The 22,730-nt window shown below is 46.0% G+C and overlaps 1 protein-coding gene across 1 annotated transcript; it reads left to right on the top strand.

Annotated features, from left to right (window-relative positions):
- Positions 1-508: 508 nt before the first annotated feature.
- On the top strand, positions 509-20,923 carry PGBD1 (piggyBac transposable element derived 1; the record flags this gene model as incomplete). The annotated part of the gene is made up of 9 exons (XM_081025247.1): positions 509-559; positions 714-1,152; positions 3,013-3,425; positions 4,594-4,750; positions 7,281-7,369; positions 13,677-13,806; positions 14,337-14,433; positions 18,252-18,569; positions 20,786-20,923. 9 exons carry the CDS (start codon positions 509-511, stop codon positions 20,787-20,789), a joined length of 1,698 nt encoding a protein of 565 aa, XP_080881373.1. The 3' UTR covers positions 20,790-20,923.
- Between the last annotated feature and the right edge of the window lie 1,807 nt (positions 20,924-22,730).

The raw sequence follows: 22,730 nt of genomic DNA, 5'->3' as shown, positions 1-22,730 counted from the left end.
GCTTTTGAAAGGGTGTTTGAAGAATACTTTTACAAAGTTGAACATCTTTTCCCATGTTAACTGGTCATTTATAATTGTAATTTTCTGAACAGCCACGTTCATCTTTGCTGAAGTTTTCTATTAGATTCTCCTTTTTTAAATGACAGTACCTTTAAACATTAAATAGGGGAGCTGTATACAAAAATTTTAAATGTATATGCCCTTTGACAAATCAATTCCAATGTGTAATTTTTACCCTAGAATTATGCTCAGAATGTAAAGACATTCAGTGTTCTCTGCAGTATTACTTACAAGTTAAAATGGAATCTATGTAAACAGCAATAGGGATAGTTAAATTATGGTGCACACATACAATGGGATACTCTTTAGTTGTTAAAAAATAAGCTGGTATGGCAAGATCTCCAAGCTATCTTAACTGACATAGCTAACGTGCAAAATTATATTATGATCCCATGCGCGTTTTAAAATCTATAGATACATAGTAAAAAAACGTTTACTGAGTGCTGCTATGGGGCTGGCAGGTCCAGCCCTGGGAGATGCACACAAAGCATTCACAGAGGTACCTCTGGGGAGTGGGACACTTCATTACGTAGCTTGCGCCACTTGAGTTTTTCTTGTGCCTATGTAATGCGTATGTTTAAGTGTAAATAATTAACTCGCTCTACTTGCGGTATTGTAACCGTGTATTCATCTGTCCCTCCCTTCGCTCCCAGCAGCCTGTGAGGACCCGTCAAGGCGGACTCAACGTTTGCCTGCACCGCGCTGTGGGGTTCGAGAGCAGTGGTTTTGCACCCGTGAGGCCGGGGCGGGGCCTCCGGCCGGGCCTGGGCGGGGCTGCGGGAGTCCGCCCGGCGCAGCCGAGACGCGCGCGGACGCGGCCTAGAGCGGCCGGAAGCCGCGCCTGCGCTGCGAGGGCCGCGGACGGAGCGGCCGGGCTCGGTGCGGCCCCTCGGGAGGCGGCTGGTGGCTCTGTCGCGCGCTCGCGCCGCCCTCGGTCCGCTGACCGTCTGAGGCGCGCGTCCGTCGCGTGCCCGTGCGCACTCCGGGCTGGGTGCCGGGCGGGCGGCCTCAGGAGGGGCTTTCCGGGCCCGCGGCTCCGGGCCCCGGCCACGTCGCTCACCGAGGAGCCCTCCGGAGCTGGCTGGGTTCCAGGTAGGACCGTGCGCGGTCCCTGCGGAGCTGCGGCGGGGGCGCCGTGGGCTGTGGCCTGAACTCGCGCTGGGCAGCCGGGCGGCGCGGCTGGGTCGGGCTCGCTTTTGCTTTCTCCTGGGGACACGCCGCCTCCCTGTGTGGCTCGGAGGACGGAGCGGGAGGTTTGGATCGGCCTCGCCCGGCGGGAGGGCGGGCCTCGCCCACACGACGACGGGCGCCCCCGAAGCTGGAGCGCTCGGCCGGGCAGTGACCGGAGGAACCGGCAAGACCGTGCTTTCTGCACGGCGGGCACTGCGTGCTGCGTTCCAGGGTTGCTGTGCCTGGGAGGCAACGAGTATGACGTGCTCGGTAGATGTGTTCCGAGTGATAAACGGACCGGATGCCGCGAGTTTGACTTTAATTCAGAAAGAAGCGATTGGGGGGACGGTGTGTCGTCCTGGTCCGATTTATGCTGTAGGCAGTACGAATCCAACGGTGACAGAATGGAAGGCATGCCTCGGGGAAAACTGCCGTAATAATCGATGTGCGTGGTGATGAGGGAACGAAAGGAAGGAATGACTAGACAGCCAGCGGCGTCCTGGGAGGAGCTTGACCGGGTTGGAGGGATGGTTTCTAGGGGCTGGTCTTAATCAAGAATGTATGGAAAACGGTGGGCTTGGCAGCAGAAATGGAGAAACGCAGTGAGTGCAGCTTTGAGACGACCCTGGTTTCACTTTGGGAGGTGCCGACATTATGGTGCAGGAGGCATCCTGCAGGCGTTTCAAGATGTGAGTCTGGAATGTGAAAGGCAAGTCTGAGCCAGAGATTTGAGTTTTCTTTGAATAGAGGTATCGTGATTGTGATTAATGAGATCACAAAAGGAGAAAGTGATGCGAGATAAGAACTTGAAGCATGTTCTTCTGGTTGTCTATTGTTACATTTAAAAAATGCACTCAAATCCCAAACTTAGTGAAACAACCTCGGTTTATTATTTATGATTCTGTGGGTTGACCGGGCAGTTCTGCTGCTGGTCTTGCTTGGAGTTACTCATGTGGCTGTTTAGCTGGTGAATGAGCTGAGGACTCGGCCTAGCTGGGCTTCAGCTGGGGCACCTTGGTTCCCAGCCACATGTCCTCTCTGATGGCAGTCCCGTGGTAGGGTGCCCAGGACCCTGAGAGAGCTTCCTCTTACAGTGTCACTTCTGCCATATTGTGTCGGTCAGAGCCAGTCTTGGCCAACGCAAATAGACTCTACCTCCTGATGAGAAGAATTGCAGAAGCTTATCACAAGACGTAATTGAGGATGGGAGAATTGGAAACAGCCTACCTCACCTACATTTAAGGTGGAATTTTTTCATGAGACAGACACAGACATAGAGTACCTTTAAGAGAATATTAATCTATGAAAGCAGCCATCTGGCTCCTCCTTGTGTTCAGCTGAAGTATAAGCTGCTCAAGTGTTCTTGTTGGTCCTTCTTCCCTCATTCCCTCACCTTAGACCCCTTAACGGTGGTCTCATCCCCTTGGGGTTAAAGGTACACTTGTGACTAATTTCACTGATAATATAGGCAAGCATGACTTCCAGTGGGGACAGAAATATAAGTATGTTACGTAGAGATTTGAAGCTCTTGTAATTTTTGTGTTAATGGTCGATTTTTATGCCTCATATATATTTGGAAAAACATTTCTGAAACATAGATCCCAGCTAAGTGAAACTTTTCCTAATTTTTTTATACGTTATATGTATCATACACTGTATTCTTAAGCAAGCTAGAGGAAAAACATGTTAAGAAAATGATAAGGAAGAGAAAAGACGGTATTTATTGAACAAACGTGCATATAAGTGGCCCCGTACAGTTCAAAACCGTGTTTGTTGCTCAAGGGTCAACTGTCCCAACACATTCCTGGAAATCCATGGATGAAGCTTTGCCAAACCCAGCTCCTGAAGATGGAGGCAGCATTGTGAAGGTGAAGGAGGACGCCACGTGGGAGCAGCTGGGCTGCTCACACTCTCAGGAGCTCTGCCGCCTACGTTTCCGGAGGTTCAGCTACCAGGAGGTGGCGGGGCCTCGCCGGGCGCTTGCTCAGCTCCAGGAGCTCTGCCGCCTGTGGCTGCGGCCCGAGACGCACAGCAAGGAGCAGATGATGGAGCTGCTGGTGCTGGAGCAGTTCCTGAGCATCCTGCCCGGGGAGCTGCAGGCCCGCGTGCGCGCGCAGCATCCGGAGAGCGGGGACGCGGCGGTGGCCGCGCTGGAGAACATGGAGGCAGACACCACGGGGGACACGGGACAGCAGGTGGGAGGAGGAGGGTGTGTGGGTGTGTGTGTGTGGGCGGGCGGGCGGAGTCATGGGTAACGTTTTTGTGTTTATCTTTTTACTGTGAGATAATTTATACCTTAGAGAAGTATGGGGAGGGTTCTCTGCACCCAGAGTCACTGGCTACCATCGTTTGTGTCACGATGTTTGTGCCCCTAGTGTGCGAGTGAACACAGCTCCCTTCCCTGTGTGTGTGCATAGGTCTGTGCACGTGCACATTCATTCACACTCACACTCACGCGCTTCTTCCTGCACCATTTCAGAGTCGCTGCAGATACTGTGCCCCTGGCCCTCTGAACACTTAGTTTGTGTTTCCAAAGAACAAGGACATTGCCCTGAGTAATCAGAACATAGTGATTCAATTTTGGGAAATTAAACTTGTTATGATACAATCATCCAAAAAGCAATCCTTGTTTAGATTTTGCCGTATTATCCCAATAGTGTTCTTTATAGCAATTATTCCCCAGTTCAGGATCCAGCATCACACGTTGCATTTAGTCGCTGTGTCTCCTTCGTCTCCTCATGTGGGGAAAAATTGCTCAGTGTTCCCTTACCTGCCATGACGGTGGCGTTTGTGGAGAGTACAGGCCAGTGGGTTTCTGTGGCACTGTGTTGTCATGATATCCAGGTTGTGCATTCTGGATGGAATTCCAGGAAATGCTGCTGTGTTCCCCTCGGTGCCTTCTGTCATGCGGCACGTGCTGATGGCTGTCCATGACTGAGGAGGTGAAGGAAGGTGCTGTCTGGCAGGTTTCTCACCATATGGTTACCATCCGCCCTTTGTGGCGGATTAATAAGTCATCATGGGAGACACCTAGATGGTGTATGTCCTGTTCCTCACTAAACTGCACCCGTCCCACCCCCACCGCAGGGTTGTTTTTTAACATTTTGCGTTGTTTTTTGGGCAGAGGTTCTTGGGTTCTTGGCTTGTCTCATCGCTATTATTTGCCACTGTACCCTCAGCACCAGAACAGAGCCTGGCTCTTAGTAGGCCTGTGTCAAGTCAGCCGAGGGAAGGCTTGTCCTGCTTGCTGCTGCTTTGCAGCGTTGAACGGGGCTTGTCCCGTGTTCCTGTCAGATGGCCTTATCTGCTGTTTGCGCCAGTTGCCACCAGAGCGCCTTTTCAGAGTGAGCGTTTTGTCCCCAGACCTCCGTCTGCTCTCAGGGACAGGACATGTGCCTACTGGTGACGGGACCTCAAGGAGCCTGTTTGGAGGGTCAGAGCCTGCAGCTCCTGCCCGGGGTGACTACACTGAAGTGTGAGCCTCCTGAGCTCACCCAAGAGGACCTTCACGAAGTGAGAGGTGAGTTTACTGAGGGTACGGGGTGCACGGTCTTCATGAAAGCTTGTTCATCTGTCTCCTCCACTTTTGTACTTTTGTCTAACCCTGTCCATAAGCAAGCTTTTTAAAATATCAGAAGTTATAAAATGCTAGAATTCTAAGGTCTTCTTCTCCAACACCCTCAATAATCAGGAAAACCAAAACGCATAGTTAAAGTGACTTGCCAGAGTTGGGAGGGAGAGAAGCTTCCGGAATAGAATTCACCCGGCCTTCTGACCAAACTTCTCTTTCTGCCACATGTCTCTAGTCTACATTTCTAATTGTACACTGTGGGTGTTTTAAATACTTACTTGGTAGCTTTCCACAAATTTATCTTTTCCCTATGGTGACATTTTCTTCAGTACCCTTCCTGCCCCTAATTTGTCAGTCATTTTAAATGTAGCTTTAGGTTTACACAGGCCCTCTCCTCCCTCCATTCAAGAGCACCCTCCTGTTGTGGGGAGGCTCCCCTCCAGGGAGACCATCCCGCTGTGGGTTACAGCTCAGCTTTGTGCAGTCCTCTCTCAGGAGGGTGAGCCATGCAAGCAATGCAAAGGCTGCTATCTGCAGCCCGCAGGTGGGTCGAGGAGAACAGACAGAAGCACCCAGAACACTCTGAGAGGAGATTGCAGAACGCCGCAGTGCAGTGGACCTCCATGCTTTTCCCAGAATTAATTGAAAAGTGTTAATTCTCTTCCCTGGGAAAATGCATGTACTGTAGTGCTCCCTTATCCGAGGTTTCGGTTGTGCATGGTTAGTTGCGTCCGAAAGTACTAAATGGAGAATTCCAGAAATAAACAGTTCATGAGCTTTACGTTGTGTGCTGTTCTGAGAAGCGTGATGAAATCTCGTGCCCTCCCACTCCCACCTGCCCCCTTGTGAATCCTCCCTTCTTCCAGCATTGTCCACGCTGTAGACACTGCCGCCGTTAGTCACTTCACAGCTGTGTTAGCAGATCGACTGTTGCGTATGGCAGTGCTTGTGGTGAAGTCACCCTGGTTTTACTTAATAACGGCCCCAAAGCGCAAGAGCAGTGATGCTGGCTATTCGGATAGCCACAGAAAAGCTGGAAAGCGCTTCCTTAAGTGACAAAGTTGTGTGCATAGGGAAAACATAGTATGTAAGGGGCTTGCTACTATCCAGAGTTCCGGCACCCACTATAGGCCTTGGAATGTGCCCCTCCACGGATAGGAGTGTGCCACTGTACAGACTCATTATGCACATGATTTCAGAGGGTTGATTTATCATGGTCATTGTTTACCAATCTGCACATTAGTGATCTGTGAATGTTGATATTTTAACAGTAAGTGCAGAATAAATGGTCCCTATAATAAATGATATGAGAACGTTAGAGGGAGATAAATGTATAGGTCCCAGATATCTTGTGTTATTTGCCCATTGTTGATAAAACTGATATTACCCTACTTTCTTGGCTGGTGGTTCTGTCATATTTTTTCCGTTGTGAGAAACCACCACTACAGGAAGCCCAAAATGTTATGTTTATGTGCAGGATTTTAGAGGTGGCAGGAAAACCCACGGTCATGGAGGTTGGGCAGTTTTCCTGGGCATGAGCCTGTGTTGAGCCTTGAAAGGTGAGAGGGTTTGCAGTGGACCAGAACAGGGCAAGCATCCCCACTTACCTATGAAGTGATGAACACATGTCCGCTCAGATTGGTTTCCTTTCATTTTGATGGAGGGGTAGAGGGGTAGCGAAGGATGGAGGTGAGGTAACCATGGTCACAGCATGTAAGGTTCTTTAATGTGAGCGAAACCTTGGAGACTGCACTTGGTGTCTCAGAGAGCTGGGCTGTAGCAGGAGTCTGGGCAGGCAGCCCCTCGGCCCTCTGATTAGACCCTGGCACATGGTCCAGGTTACCGAGCCAGGCGAGTTGGGGGTCGTTTCCCAGGTGCTCTGCACCCATTGTGTTGGTATTTTCTAGCTCGTGGCTGGTATGGCTTCCCATACATGTGTGTGTGTGAACCTCTCAGTGGCTCAGAGCACCAGTGAGAGAAAGGTACAGAAATTTCCTATTACCCCCTGCCCGACACATGCACAGCTTCCCCCATTACCAGCTCTCCTTTTTTGTTTTGTTGTTGTTGTTTTTCTGTCTCTATTTCTACTCTTTTTATCCTCTTTTGTGCTTTCCAGTTTCCCTTTTGCCTTACTTCTTTCTTTTCTTTCATTTCTGTGTTCTTTGCTAAATGTTTCCTCTGTCACCAGGTTCTTCCCTCTCTCTTTATTTTCGGCTGTGATTTTAAAATTGGCTTTATGTATATGAAAGTGCTCATGTAAAGGACTCATGAGTTTATACTGTTTGATGGATGGGAGAACCTACAGTTTTAGAACTGTAGAATTCCCAACAGAATGAAAACAGATATGGTGCTCCATCTTAGACAGTAAAATCTGTATCGTACTTCTGGGATGTTTAACGAACATGTGGTGCTGGGTGCCACACAAGGGGCATTCCTAAACACTGTGTCTCACTCAGGATTCCTTTCTCCCCCTCTACAGGGCCTGCTCCCCAGGGTCTAGCCCTTCTCCAGGAAAGAAATCCCAGAGACATGGCAGCAGTACCCGAGTTTGCACCAGCCAGGTCCCAGGTGAGCGGGGTGCCCTTGTCCTGGGACCTGCAGCGGCAGCCCCTTTGCCCAAGCACCTAGTCTGTACCCTTCTCTTGCCCACATGCCTTATCCCTGAGAGCCTTCCCCTCGTCACAGAAGATCACAGACAGCTGTGGCTCTTTGCCTGTCGCCCTACTTGGTACGGTGTGTAGGAGGCACACCTGAGTCTCAAGATATGCGAGTGATGGGTGCAGTTAGGCCCTTGGCTTCAGAAAGTGCCTCCACTCGTTTGATGCATAGTGACTGATGTTTTATCCTTTGAGGGCCTCTGGTTTCTCTCGCCAGCCTGAGAACCAAGATTTTTCGTTACATGCCTTTGTATTCCTGGTGTTGTGCATGTACGTATGCAGTTGGTATTTGGTGGTGATAATGGAAATTCTGTGTATACAAGGCAAAACCTCACATCTTCTTCACAAAATGGACTCTGTTTCCTCATTCTCTCAGTGGTCCGTAAATTTCCTAGTCATTTAGTTAAACAATGTAGGTTCCTCACTCCAAATTCACCCTTTTGCAAATCAAATTCATCCTTTTACAAATCAAATTTACTCTTTTGCAAATCAAATTCATCTTAGCGGTGACAATAGAGGTATGTAACACAATAATGTCCCTTTTTCGTGATTTCCTTTGTAGTTATTTATGCTGTCAGGCGAGCCATACTGACTAGCACTGGATAGATGATCAGTTGATGCATATATATACATTAATTTAATCGATACATTGTAAACAGATTGCTGTCAATTGGCAGGCTGCCATGACTTTAAATCACAAGTTACTTACCGAAAATTATTCTTTTCTATAAATTTACAAATTCAAGGTAAGTTAAATGTCGATATGCATATGTACATAAATGAGGCCACTCTAGAGAGTAAAGATACTGCATCACAGAAACATATTTTCATTTTACTCTGATTCTTAACTTTGTGATAACAGGTTTTGCACTTCAAATTCACCCTTTTACAAATCAGTTTCACCCTTTTGCAGATCAAATTTTTCCTCAAAAACGTTTTCTTAATCTTTGAAATAAAAAAAATTCAATGTTAAGTTATTGTTAAAATTAAACGTTTTATTGCATGTATTTAATAATAAACATAAAATACTTATTTAACCTCAGAAATACTTATTTTCTTATTGCTTCATTTATAACGGTTCTCCTGCCGCTGATCATGGTAATTTCATACATATTCGTAAAATAATTATTACAATCTGTAGGAGTAATAGTTTCAATGGAATGATTAATGAAATCTACTAAATGTTCATGGTTTGATGGATCAGCAAAGATATTTCTCGCGCAGAACTTAATTTTTGAAAAAACTTCTTCAATGGGGTTCATCATTGGCAAGTATGGTGGTAGAAATAATAAAGTGTGTCTTGTCTGACCAACAAGATCACATACTTCCTGGGTTTTGTGGAGTTACATTGTCCAAAACAAATCACACTTCTTCCATATTATGTATCTTCATCCAATTTCTGCAATAATCTCTGAAAAAATTAATAAAAAATATTTGAAGTAACCGTAGAATGTGCAGTTACTTCATGCCACAACATTCCCTGAATGTTTATTGCTGCAATTAGAGAAACATTTTGTCCTCTTAAGTGTTGGGACAGTCACATGAGCTACTATAGTATCTTTCCATGACACCTTCATTTTTCAAAAATTAAGTTCTGCGCAAGAAATATTTTGGATGATCCATCAAACCACAAACATTTAGTAGATGTTATTAATCATTCCGTTGCAACTATTACTCCGACAGATTGTCATAAATATTTATGAATACATAAATATGTATGAATGTTCATTTTATGAATATGTATGAAATTACCACACATACCAGCAGGAGAACTGTTATAAATGAAGCTATAAGTAAATATTTCTGATGTTAAATAAGCATTTTATATTAAATACATGTAATAAACTTTAATATTAACAATAACTTAACATTTGATTTATTTTTATTACAAACATTAAGAAATCATTTTTGTGGAAAAAATTGATCTGCAAAAGGGTGAATCTGGAGTGCAAAACCTGTAATGTTAATAAGCATTTCACATGTTTTGATTCCATTAAAACTTTTTTATATAAATCCAGACTATTTTTTTCAGACCCTGAAAACGGATACAAAGTCACCTCCTGAATCAAGGTCCAGAAGTCCACTGCCAACACGTTTGCAGCAGCGAATGCAAATCACATCATCAGAATCATTAAGATCCAGGTCAAGAAACCCCATTGTTCGACATAATAATCCAACTACATACAATCGTATCAGTCATGATAAAATCAGCATTTTAATAAAATGTTATGGAGATGGTAGAACAGTGAATGAGTCAGCCGAAATATCTGGGATTAATAGAAATACGGCAAAGTCCATTATTAATCAATATAACAAAAATGGTGGTGTATTGCTAGAAAAAAAACGCGGTGGTAAGAGGACTATGAAATTAAATGCATCACTATTAAACAAAATTGAGCAAATAATTGAGGAAAATCCATGCATAACTTTAAAGGGAATTCGTGATAAGCTCCTCGAATCTGAACATGTGGAATTAAGCATAAGTTCCATTAGGAATGGACTGAAACAATTACGGATCACATTAAAGTGTTCATCACTACAAGTTGATCAACATCGAAACTCAGAGAGAACAATTGAGATGCGCAAAGTGTACGCATTGAATTTTTCTCAAAATGCCCCTGAAGCAAGACAAAATATAATATTCATTGATGAATCGGGATTTAATTGTCATTTTCGAGGAACAAAGACACGATCAAAAGTTAATACACCAGCTTGTGTGACCATGCCAATGGTTAGAGAACGAAAAGTTTCTCTAATTGTAGCAATAAACATTCAGGGAATAGTGTGGCATGAAGTAATTGCACATTCTACGGTTACTTCAAATATTTTTTGCAAATTTCTTCAGAGATTATTGCAGAAATTGGATGAAGATAATCTGGAGGAAGTGTGGTTTATTTTGGACAATGTAAGCCTCCACAAAACCCAGGAAATATGTGATCTTGTTGGTCAGACAAGACATACTTTATTATTTCTACCACCGTATTCTCCAATGATGAACCCCACTGAAGAAGTTTTTTCAAAAATTAAGTTCTGCGCGAGAAATATTTTGGCTGATCCATCAAACCATGAACATTTAGTAGATGTTATTAATCATTCCGTTGCAACTATTACTCCTACAGATTGTCATACTTATTTTATGAATATGTATACGAAATTACCACGAGCAGTGGCAGGAGAACCATTATAAATGAAGCTATAATAAGTATTTCTAATGTTAAATAAGTATTTTATGTTTATTATTAAATACATGCAATAAAATGTTTAATTTAACAATAACTTAGCATTGGACTTTTTTCCCCCCTTTCTTCCGCCTCCCACTCCCCCTCACTCCGGTTCAAGCCATTGTTTCTCAGTCTAGTTGTGTAGGACACAGCTCCCTGGCCCATGCTAGTATTATGAGCCTTGCGCTCCCCTCTGCAGTCGGTCGCCAGTCGTCGGTCAGCAGCTCACAGCAGCTCTCGCTGCCTGCCGGCCACTCGGCCACTCACGCTGGCCACCGGCTGCTCATGGCAGCACACAGCAGCCCGTGGTGGCTCACAGTGGCAGCTCACACAAGCTTCAGGCTCACAGCATCCCAGCTCCAGGGAGAGCTATTGTTCACAATCTTAGCTGTAGAGGGTGCAACTCACTGGCCCATGTGGTAATCGAACTGATGGCCTTTGGCATTAGGAGTGCGGCACTCCAACCGCCTGAGCCACAGATTTCTTTTTTCATGTTTCTCAATTTTTATAAAATATTCTGTTTTTTAAAAAGCTGATAAAATTATTGTAAGCATAGAAAACATTATTAAAACTCCTCTTTAGGCAGCAACATTTTTGGAGATCAATGACTAACTCAAGGCACAAACCAAATTTACAAAGCTGTTTCATGACTCAATACATGATCTAATTCGTAGATGAAATGGTTGATGATTAAGACCCTCAATTCTTTATAGAAAATTTTAAAACACCTCTCCAAAAACAAAATACTTTAAAAAACCTCTTTGACTCTAGTCTCTAAAAATTGGGTGAGTTTGAACAGTTTCCTGGGCAGAACACAGTCTGAAAGGCCCCTTTCTATTTAATGGACCAGAAGTTCCAGGTCTCACCCCCTCAGTAAGACAGGATCCAGCTGTGGTCATTTTCATTTTGTTTTTCTTCTGTCTTCTCCAAGCCCCTCAGGCTTGATCCTTAATGCCCCTCTGATTCTGATCCTCCCGTGTATTAACAGAGAGGATTGAAAAGAAGGCAAGCAATCCTTTGACATGGAGACATTAAAGTGGCAGTGCTACACAATGGGCACTTGATGCAGGATGAGTTGGCGAAGCAAATTTCTTCACACTGAAGTCATTCACATCCTGCCCTCTCTTCACATCCAAGCAGCTGCCTATCCAGCGAGGAAAAACACTGAGACTGTTCCAGAGAAGTCAAACCTTCCCGTAAAGGTGTTTTCTGAGACGCTGTAGTAGCATTAGGCATGTGAGCACGAGCTGTGTGTGCAAAGGGTTCTTGATTTCCTAAAGGAGAATATTTGGCTGCTTGGCTTCCACATACACCCGTTCCCTCAATCTCTCTCCAAACTTCCCACCTTCCTTTTGCAGAAAAGTCAAGAAATCTCTGCTACCGCCGGCCACCCCTGCCCACACCCCATTCTTATATAGAAGAGCACAGAAATGTCCTGCACCATCCATGTGATGAAGTGTTTCCTCATTCAGGAGAAACAGCAGCACTAGAAATTATATAACTCGAATGGGGCTTCTCTAAGACATGGAGACTGGAGGGTCGGGGGTTGCTGATCTGGGAAGTAGTGCTGGGCACTGAACGTGCAGAAAGGCACCAGGCCTCCTTGCTGTGTCCCCCATCCCGAGATACTGGCTGTCAAGGGGATCTTGGGAATTAGGGGGCAAATTTCCCTCCAATCCCTTTCAAGCAGAGTAAAAGGATGGAATATGAGGGCACTAAAGATTAGGGAGAGGAGTCACTCGGCTGCTGCGAGGGGAGGAGCCCAGGCGGGGCTCAGGGGAAGAAGGGCCTGAGAGAAGCCAGAGCCTTAACACCGGCCAAGCCAGAGGGTGAGCTCTCTCAAGGAGTGAAAGGGGTTGGCAGCTTGGCCCCTGCTTGGTGCCCAGAAGAGAGGAAAGCACGCTCGGACCGCCCCACATCTCTCTCTAGCTTGGATTTATTTTTATTACAAAGAAGACATTTTTGTGGAAAAATTTGATCTGCAAAAGGATGAATTTGATTTGCAAAAAAGTGAATTAGATTTGTGAAAGTGTGATTTGATTGACAAAAGTATGAATTTGGAGTGTAAAACATGTAACTAGGCCTCCGTTTAAATCCTCTGCTGGTAAATCAATTTTCTAAGGCACAGTCGTCATGGAGCCCTCTGCACGCTCAGTCCTTTCCTGTGGCTTCTGATTGGTTCTTCATCCTTTCAGACCCAGTGCTCCTGTTTTTAACAAATACTTTATCTTCCTAAAAAGAAATGCATAGAAAATAAAACTGGCTTATACATATTTTCTATTCAACATAGTTCTCTTCAATGTAAAATAATAGAGAAATAAAGAAAAAGTAATGTATTTAAAAAGCGGTATGTATTTCAAAATGCAGGTATTTGGACATGACTACACCAGAAGAATCAACAAAGTAATCAGATGTTTGCACTGGTATATAATTAATAAGTTTGAGTTATGGAAAAATAAGAAAATCAAAATTCTAGGAAAATGAAAGAGCAGAAGTGGGTGGACAGAATAAAAATCAGTTGAGCCAAATAGTAGAAGACCAGACAGAAAAAGAGAAATAACCTTAATTGAAGTAAGGCTAAGATGCTGTTGGCTGAATTGTGTCTCCCCAACAGATACATGGACATCCTAACCCCAGGGACCTGTGACTGGGGTTTGTAAATCTGATTTGGAAATGGGCTGGGGAGACGTAATGAAGTTAAGATGCGGTCGTGTTGGTTCAGGCCCTATACTAGATGCAGTGATTGGTATCCTCATGAGAAGTCCACGTGACAACAGTGGCAGACATTGGAGTGGTGCAGCTCCCAGCCAAGGAACACCACGGACTGCTGACAACCACCAGAAACTAAGAGAGAGGCAAGGACAGTGTCCCCTTAGACCTTCAAAGAGAACGATGGCCCTGCCTACGGGGTGACACTAGGTCTTCAATAGCTTTCACAACTGGACCTCTTGCCCTTTCAGCAGTGAAAGCTCAGAGGCTGTTTTTTTGCCTTTTTAGACATCAGTGAAGACTGAGGAAGAAGCAATCCAGGCCCTTGTCCCCGAGGAGTGGCCACATCTACATCTGGCTCAGAGGAGCCTCTGTGGGAACTCAGCTCGGGAGAAGGTGACACACCTCAGTCTAACGTGTAAAGAAGCCTTCTGGTCCTCTGTGTGCTCACCTTTTCCCATCATTGACCCTCAGCCTCTCCTCCCCTTCTTCTGGACTCTGCCTTCAGCCTTCTCTCAGCCTGTCATTTTGCATCCCTCCCAGTCACATTGTCTTCTTGTCATGTTCTCTGGCCATGACTCCGTAACCCCTGACCCCCTTTCTCTTCCTTACCAATGGTCTCATAGACTTGGTTGTTTTTGGACATCCCTTCATATATGGAAGGCCCGTGAAGTCCTCTGCCTGATCCTGTCTCTACCTGAGAGGAGACCCTCTGCACTCTCTGAGGACACTCTGAGGACACTGTTTTGCCCTGGGAGACCCTCTCCCCAGCTAGTGACCTTTCCTATTCTCTTCCCCTACTGTGTGTGCTTCCTGAGGCTGCACTCCTGGCGCACCTGTTGATTTTCTGTTTGTCTTGTAATTTGGAACATCCTATCCCTATCCTGGAGATTGTTTTTCCTAAATTCAGCAACGGATGACATTTAAATTATTAATGTATTATTTTAGCTGAAGAAGTTGTAACTAAAGATGGATTGTTTAATGCAAAGCAAGAAACATCTGAAGAAATGGATCAAGGTGCTAAGGCCTCAGGAATACCCAACAGGTGAGTGCTTGTGGTTCTGAGTGGAACAAATCCTACTCATGTAAGAAGAAATTTGAATGGAACCAGAGAAACCAATTGTCAAAAACCTGCTTTCCTGGAATAATCCAGGAAGAGTTCCACTGTCACTTCAGTGATCTAAAACATGACCTATCTGTGTCCTGCCATTTACAAAACTAGCGGGACTCCTAGACACCAGTCTGCTCTGCCTCATCACCTTTCCTGTCTCTCTTAGTCTCTGTGGAGCTACAGCTAGGGACGCCAGGGGAGGCAGGGAATTCAGATGACAGAGGGCGGCAGGGGAGGCGGCCATGACGGCTAAGAAGGAAATGTCAGAGCTGGAAGAGGATTAGGGAGGACAGGTAAGGTATTTCCACCTTTCAGGAGGAGAGTCCAGAACAAGAATCAGAAGGAAATTAGCGGATGAAGAGGAGAAACTAAAGATAGTAAGAGGTGTGGAATAAATATTGGTTGTGGACATGACTGATGTGTGACATGGATACTCCTAAAGCAGAAAGGAGGGCGCAGGTCATGAGGAGAGGGCTGGCTTCGGGTGAGGCCATTGACTCCTCAGAGACTGGAGAAAAGAGGAGAAAGGAACCAGTGCAGGATCATGAGGCTGAAGAACAGGGAAGGGGGCAAGATTCCTATGGACACTTGTTCAACTTAGGGTAGCGGAGCTCAAAGCCTGGAAGCTTAAGAGAAGTGAAATCTTTCATAAAGCTCGTAAGGTCTGAGCCACGCTCCAGTAACAGAGCAGAAAGAACATTCTGTGACTTGGCTCAGTTATAACTGGAGAGGAGGAATCTGCTGTGTGCCTGCCAGGGACATCAGGAAGCTGAAATCAGGACTCATAGAGCTTTGCTCCCTGTCTAGCCCTCCCCCTCCACACACACACACACACACACACTCAGACACACACGTGCTCACTGTCATTTCCCACTCCCACTGTATTGGGTTTAATGTGTATTCATTGTTAATATGTGTTTGTGTAAAGTAAGCACTTTTGTGTTATGTGCAAATGTTTTATTTAAGTAACGTTATGCATGAATATTGTTCTGTTTCTTATTTCATCACTCAGCATAACATTTTAAGGCCTAGCTGTATTTCTGTGCATACTTTTATTCCTTTACTTAGAATCACTGCGTAGTACACTGATCACAGTTTGCCTCTCAGGTTCCCCAGAGATGGCCCCAGATTGCCCACATCTCCCCACCGATATGGACTGTGCCACACTGAACATCCTCAGACACGCCTCTTGGCAGGGAGTTTCTTGGTGATCAATGCTAAGAGCAGAATTGCTGAGCCATAGGACATGTTTTTACAAAATTTAATTCAGTACTGCTAAATTGACTTCCAGAAAGAATGCACCATCTACACACCCAGATGAGGGTGTATTTATCTCAGCGTCCCCTCCAACATTTGGCATTACTCCGTTTTCATACTAGAAGATCCAGGCATTAGCGTCTTCTTGTCCCACCATCCTTAGTGTATTGGTTTATCGACCTGTGACCACAAGGTGGCTTCCGCAGCTCCAAGTACTGTGTCTATTTAGAGCAGAAAGGAGGTAGAAGGGTACCTCGAGCCTTATCTGTCCTTGGTATCAAGAAAGCACAAGCCTTCCCAGAAGCCCCAACAGTCTTCCCCTCTTTCTCACTTGGCTGACACATGACCGTCTCTGGCTACAAGACAGGGTGGAAATTGAGTATCTAGAAAAGGGGAATGGGATTATGATGACTGGCTGTGGCTGGGACCTGGACACACTGCTGCCCCAAACAGGTTTCTGACCAATTTGGAGGAAGAGCACAAGGGATATCGGCAGGAAAGTAGAGGCTGCCAGGGGTGGGGAGCAGGTTATTAGGGATTCAAAACTGTCTTAGGATGTCACAGACTAGGATGAGCTAGACGGAGGTATGTATGGAGCAAGAACTGGGTTTGGAGAATCAAGTGATGACTGATAAGGGAGAAGCCAAGAGACAGTTGTGTTGAAAAGATGATGTTTTCCAGGGACACCTTTTGAAGTTTCCCACTTTCATATTTTTCTTCTTTTCTCCCACTCATTTAGGAGCATTTTCTCACTCCTGTCCATCCAGTCGTACATAATGCAGAGAACCCTCCCCACAGTGAGTCACATGGGGTACATCAGACAGGAAATGCAAAACTGCCATGCAGTATGATGAGGTGCCCGTAGCTCTGATGGAGCCTGCAGGAGAGGCACCCAACTGAAATTTAGAGTATTAGAGGCGTGTCCAAAGGAGGTACATGAACAAGACCTGAGGAGTAAGCAGGAATTTGCTAGATAAAGAGGAGGTGGGAAGAAGAGAGGCAGAGAAACAATATGCAAATACCTGGAGAGGGCAGAAGAAGAGCCAGGAGAGAGATTTCAGGAGCCACTTCAAAGAGCCAAATTCTGCTTGAAAAATTCTTGGTCTTTGGAGTACAATTAAAGGTCATGTTTGGAGACACAATGAATTGGGTGGAAGATTGGAGAAGCGTGATGAAGGTCTGAAACACCTGCTCTGGGAAACTGGGAAGGACGAGGGACGAGGAAATGAGAAGGATTTCTGGGCATTATTGAGAACTAGCTGAATTTGGAGACCATTTTTAGCAGTGTGATTTCTCTGGCACTGCCACTCCTGGGTGAGGACCAGAAAGAAAGACCCATAGTGGTGTTGACGCAGCACTGAAGTTGTGCTGGGCCAGTGCCACAGGACACTGGGGCAGGGTGGGTGATGATCCTGGCAGGACAGTGGCTGTGGTGATGGGCTGTGGGTTCTAGACTGAATACGAAGGGAGGTGAGGGGAAGGAATAGAAGAGTCAGAGTGAAGTAGAAAGACGGGTATCGGGATAAAGGCAAGAGTCCTTGGCTAGGGTGAAAAGAAATTGGGAATAGAGGGTGAGCTCTTGGGAGTTCAGGTTTCAGCCGAGAAAAGATTCAGTGCAATTATAGGATTCAAGGAGGGTCTCTGCCATTGAGAATGTCAGGAAACTTGAAGATGGATGTGTTGAAGGGGTCATATATGTGACGTTGAGCCAGGATGACAAATGCTTTAAGCAAATGAGTAAAGGTGTAAATTATGTGACAACACAATCTTTTCATTGTTTTTTCCCTCTTATAGTCTTCTAAAGCTACACCAATAGGACATTATTAAATGAAATGCAAATTTCTAAAATTGAAATAGAAGTTTGTGTAAAATAATACTTTTCATTTTAGTATCTTTAGCTTACGTACTTCCTTGTAAACCCCATAAAAATCAGTCCAAGCGCAGTAAGTTTGACTCGTTTCTCCCCAGAACAGTGTGTCCACCAGATAAATGTAGGACTAGGAGAGGCAAAATCCTTCCACGTTTAGATTCTGTGAGAGGTGACAGGGGCCCAGTAAATAACAGCCCCCTTCCTTGTCCAAGTCCAGAACCAACTGATAGAGTCACAGGAGTAACAGATGATTCTGGAAACCTCAGCTTTATTACCAACAGCAGATAGATCAATAAAGCAGCTCAGAGGCAGAGCCAAGTGGGCACATAGTGGCCGAGAAGTGAAGCCGACCCCCCACTGCTATGGGGCAAAAAGGAGCGTGTGAAGTCTGCCACCTGCTCCTAGTGGACAGCCGCCTTCCCAGATTCAGCAGTTAGGTGCTGAGCCGTGTGTGCGTGGTGGGGAGAGTCCAGACGTGTTAGGTCTGGCCAGAGTTCTCCTCAGAGAAACATGAGGGCTGAGAAGTGAGTAATGCCCACAGAGAATACTTAGGTGCCAGTGGATTGATCACACACGAGTGCATAAGACAGGATTTTTAGAGCATGTGTTTTCTTTCCTTTCTCAGACATTGTGTACCCCAGCTCCCTACTGAAAGGACAGCTGCACATTTGAACACTCTGAAGGGTCGTCACCCAGGGGACTTGTGGGCCCGGATGCATGTCTCATCCTTGGAATATGCCGCAGGAGACATCACCCGAAAAGGGAGGGAAAAGGACAAAGCTCGAGTGAGTGAACTGCTCCAAGACCTTGCATTTTCTGGGGACTCAGATGGGGAAGAAGATAATGAGCCAGAGGCCCAGCCTGCTCCCAAAAAGTTGAAGGCGTCAAGTGTCTCAGAGAAGAACTGGACCAAGAGAGATATTAAACCCAACTTTCCAAGCCGGTCAGTACTGGATTATGGACTTCTGAATCTCAATAGTGAAAAGTTGAACCCGGTAGAGCTCTTTGAATTATTTTTTGATGATGAAACATACAACTTCATTGTCAATGAAACCAATAATTAGGCTTCTCAGAAAAATGTCAACTTAGAAGTCACAGTTCAGGAAATGAGGTGTGTGTTTGGTGTCCTGCTTTTGAGTGGAATTGTGAGGCGTCCCAGAAGGGCAATGTATTGGGAAACCCCTGACGCTGATCAGAACCAAGTTAGAGATGCAATTAGAAGAGACAGGTTTGAATTGATTTTCTCATACCTGCATTTTGAAGATAATAGCCACCTAAATCCAAAAGATAAGTTTACAAAATTGAGGCCTCTCATAAAGCAAATGAATAAAAATTTCCTCCTGTATGCCCCCCTAGAAGAATACTGTTGTTTTGATAAGACGATGTGCGAATGCTTTGAGAGTGACCAATTCCTGAATGGGCAACCTGTTAGAATCGGCTATAAACTTTGGTGTGGTACAACCACACAGGGTTATCTGGTTTGGTTTGAGCCCCATCAGGAAGAATTACCCATGAAGGCAGACGAGGATATTGATCTTGGTTTAGGTGGAAACCTAGTGATGAATTTTGCTGATGTTCTTCTAGAGAGAGGTCAGTATCCCTATCACTTGTGTTTTGGTAGCTTCTTTACAAGTGTCAAATTGGTGTCAGCCTTGAAGAAGAAAGGTGTGAGGGCAACAGGAACCATTTGTGAGAACAGGACTGAAAAATGTCCCCTTATGAATGCAGAACATATGAAAAAAACAAAGAAGGGGTATTTCGATTTCCGAGTGGAAGAAAATGATGAGATAATTTTGTGTCGTTGGCATGGTGATGGCATTTTCAGTCTGTGCTCCAGTGCTTTTGGCATAGAGCCAGTCAGTGAGATAAGCTGTTTTGCTGATGACGAGGAGATCGCCCAGATAAGTCAGCCATGTATGGTAAAGTTGTACAATGAATGCAGGGAAGGTGTAGCTAAAACGGGTCAAATCATTTCCAAATATAGGGTGAGAATAAGAGGCAAGAAATGGTACTCAGCCTTGGTAAGCTACATGATTGGTGCAGCCATGAGCCACGTGTGGCTGCTACACAGAACCTGCAACCCCGGCACCTCTGCAGGCCCCTCGGATCGTCGGACACACGTTGCACATTTCTATTTGGAGCACAAGGCTGATCTGTCAGGTGCAGGCAGGCAGAATGGACACAATGCAGACATGGACGAGACAGAAAAGCACAACTACACGTCAGTGTGTCCTCTCCCAAAGCAAATCTGATGTATGTGATGAAAGTAAGATTTCAAAAATCAGGCACTTGTTTAGATTTTCAAAAACTATTATAACAAGTAATGTTTAAAAACATCTTTTAAAATATTGAACTCCTTTTTCTGAGTTTAATTTTCTTGTCAGATGTGGGAAATCATTTGTTGAATCAATTTTGTGCATTTAGGAAATGCAATACTGCCTCCCGCTTTTTAAAATTTTCTCTGGAGAATGCCATTTAAGAAATGCAGGCAGGTCATAATAATCATAGAATGGCGCTGAATCAAAAGTTGAAAACTGAGACAGAGCCCATGATCTAAACAAAAGGTAGGTGATGAGAACCTGAAGCCTCAGCATGGCTGTGGGCTGGACCAGAGTCGTGTTGGTGAGAAGGGCCTGACAGCAGTGTCAGAGAAGACTCTAAAGGAAAATCCAGAGGTGAGACCAAAGCCTTCAGATACTGACGTGAGTGCGTCCTGTTGTGACAGGTCGTCAGTAAACAGCACTGAGGAACTAACTGTGAGGCAAATCAGAGTTAACAGTACAGCCGTCCTGAGAAGAAAAGAAAGGGTAGCTGTAAACATAAAGCCCCGAGTTGAAATCAACTAAGGAGGTGAGTGAGTGAGTGAGTGAGTGCAGGATTAAGGTCGTCGTGATAGATAACCCAAGGAGAAATACTGGACAGAAGTGAATGGCATGAACTGGGACTCCTTGGTGATGGAGCCCGGTAGTGGTGAATTAGTCTAGAGGGTAAAGAGAAGAGGGACCCCGCCTATTTCCCATGGGTCATAGCCACATTCCTTGTGTTCCTTTCACACCCGGGACACTGGCTGACTCCGTCTACTGCTCTTTCTTGTTAAGTACCTGAAACTTTGTTTTCCTACCTGGAAAGTTATTATTTTCTTCCTCATCTATAAAACAGGTGATGCCACATAAACAGCGGTCAGATTGATTCTTTTGAGCAACTGCTGTGTCCTGAAAGCACAGGGGATAGCCTGTCAGTCCACGAGAGGAAGAAACGGGGACACTCTTGGGAGATCAGGTAATGCTAACGGTTGGGCTGAGCAGCTGGAGAGTGAGGATGGCGAAGGACAGGGACTCTGGAGGCAGCCAGAGCCTGATGGGAAGGAAGGGCTGGGAAAGTGGAGGTTGGGAGAATGGGAGTCACATTTGCTTCTTGGTAGGACAGCCACCTTGCATGCATGCGACATTGAGCAGCCACGTCATTTCTTCATGCAGTTTACTCAACTGCTGTACATGTGAAAGCGGGACGCCCGTGCCTTCCTCTTCTAAGGTGACCGCGAGGATCACTTGACAAGCTGTGAGAAAGCGTTTTTGTTGCGTACTGCAGGGTCTTTGTATCAGCTGACCTGTCTTCCTGGAACACCATCCTCCCAGACACACTGAGTCCCTCCTCCACCTCTTGGCTCAAATGCCTCCTTCTTACCTCATGAAGCCTCCGCCTTTATCCTGTGCTCCAGTCTTGTTTCCAAAGCACTCTGTCACCTTCCGACACACATCTATGTGTTTATGTCTTACCCTTACTGTGTATTGTTTTTCTCTCCTGCTAGAATGTCATGAGCAGGACACGGCTATCAAAGGAGCAGTCTCACACACATGCGTCTTTACACAATGTCAGACTTCATTAGAATAAAGCCATGGGTCCAGTCCTACTGAATCGGTTTCCCACGGGCATCAATCAGGGCTCTGGCCAAAGCATAGCCTCCAATAGTTGAGGTAGAGCAGTTTCCCACAGGAGGATTATACAGGTTTGCAAGCCATAGGGTGAGGCAAGGCAAACAGAGTCTTAGGAAAGAAGGATGTGAGAGTCCAGTGTCCAGCGAGAGTCCCTTCAGCGCTGGGGTCCGTAGGTTTGGGTGTCAGGCTGGGTTGGTGAGACGGTCAGGAGGCGAGGCGTCAAGCGCTCCGTCTGGGACGAGTGCAGGTGTGGCTTCAGCTTGTCGGCTGAGGCCTGAGTGAAGAGCTGTCAGAGAGCCCTGGTCTCATGCTTGAGACGGGGTACGGTGCCCCCATCTGCAGTCCCATAAAGCGTCCAGATGGTCACACTGCACCCTGCATCTGGAGCTATCTGGTTAGGGCGTTCACTGGGCACAACTTTCACGGGATGCTGAGACTGATTGTCACTTTGAGACTGAATTATTAGCGTCCTTTTTGTGTTCAGAATGCTCTATACAAATGTCAACTCTGTTCTGCTCACCAGTGTGTCCCAAGCCCCACACCAGGGCCTGCTGGCTAGAAGCGGCGCCCCGGGGATACCGCCACCCACTGCCTGGACATCCCTTCTCCACTGTGTCTCCAGTCTCTCCTCTGATCACAGGCCCTGGAAGTCCTTTGTGTCCATGGGGCTGAATGCAGGGAGCCATGCATCAGCTTCTATGAGTCTTTGGACCCAGTCAGTGAGGCAGAATCTGAGAGGAGGCCTGCCCCAAGTCTTCCTTAAATTTTCTCTTTATTGGAGGCTTGCCCAGGCAGATCCTGTCTTCTTCCATTCTCTCCCGTTGGGAGGTCCCTCCTCCCCACTGCTGTTCTGCTTTAGCCCTTTGGCCTCTATTTTGGCTGCTGTCTCCTTTGAGCTTTCCTTTGCCTTTCTGAGCAGGTAAGAGGAAGGGGCTGTCTGAGCACAAGGGTTGCAGTCCTAGAGGGACCGAGCCAAAGTTCCATGTTGTGTGGCGTGCATTGGCACCCTAGGAAAGGACAGCTCAGTCGAGACCTGTCCCTGTGTTCTGAGGTGCTCAGCGAGCCCAAAGGACCAGGGGTGAGGACGGGAAGACCTGCAGTGTACTCGTGAACATGTAACAGCCCTTGCCTTCCCCTTGGGGACTCACGTGAGGACGCAGAGCGGAGCT

Source organism: Rhinolophus hipposideros (assembly GCF_964194185.1).
Source record: "Rhinolophus hipposideros genome assembly, chromosome: 19".
Lineage (NCBI taxonomy): Eukaryota > Metazoa > Chordata > Mammalia > Chiroptera > Rhinolophidae > Rhinolophus > Rhinolophus hipposideros.
The sequence above is the reverse complement of the archived record's forward strand: the minus strand, read 5'-3'. Positions and strand labels throughout refer to the sequence as shown.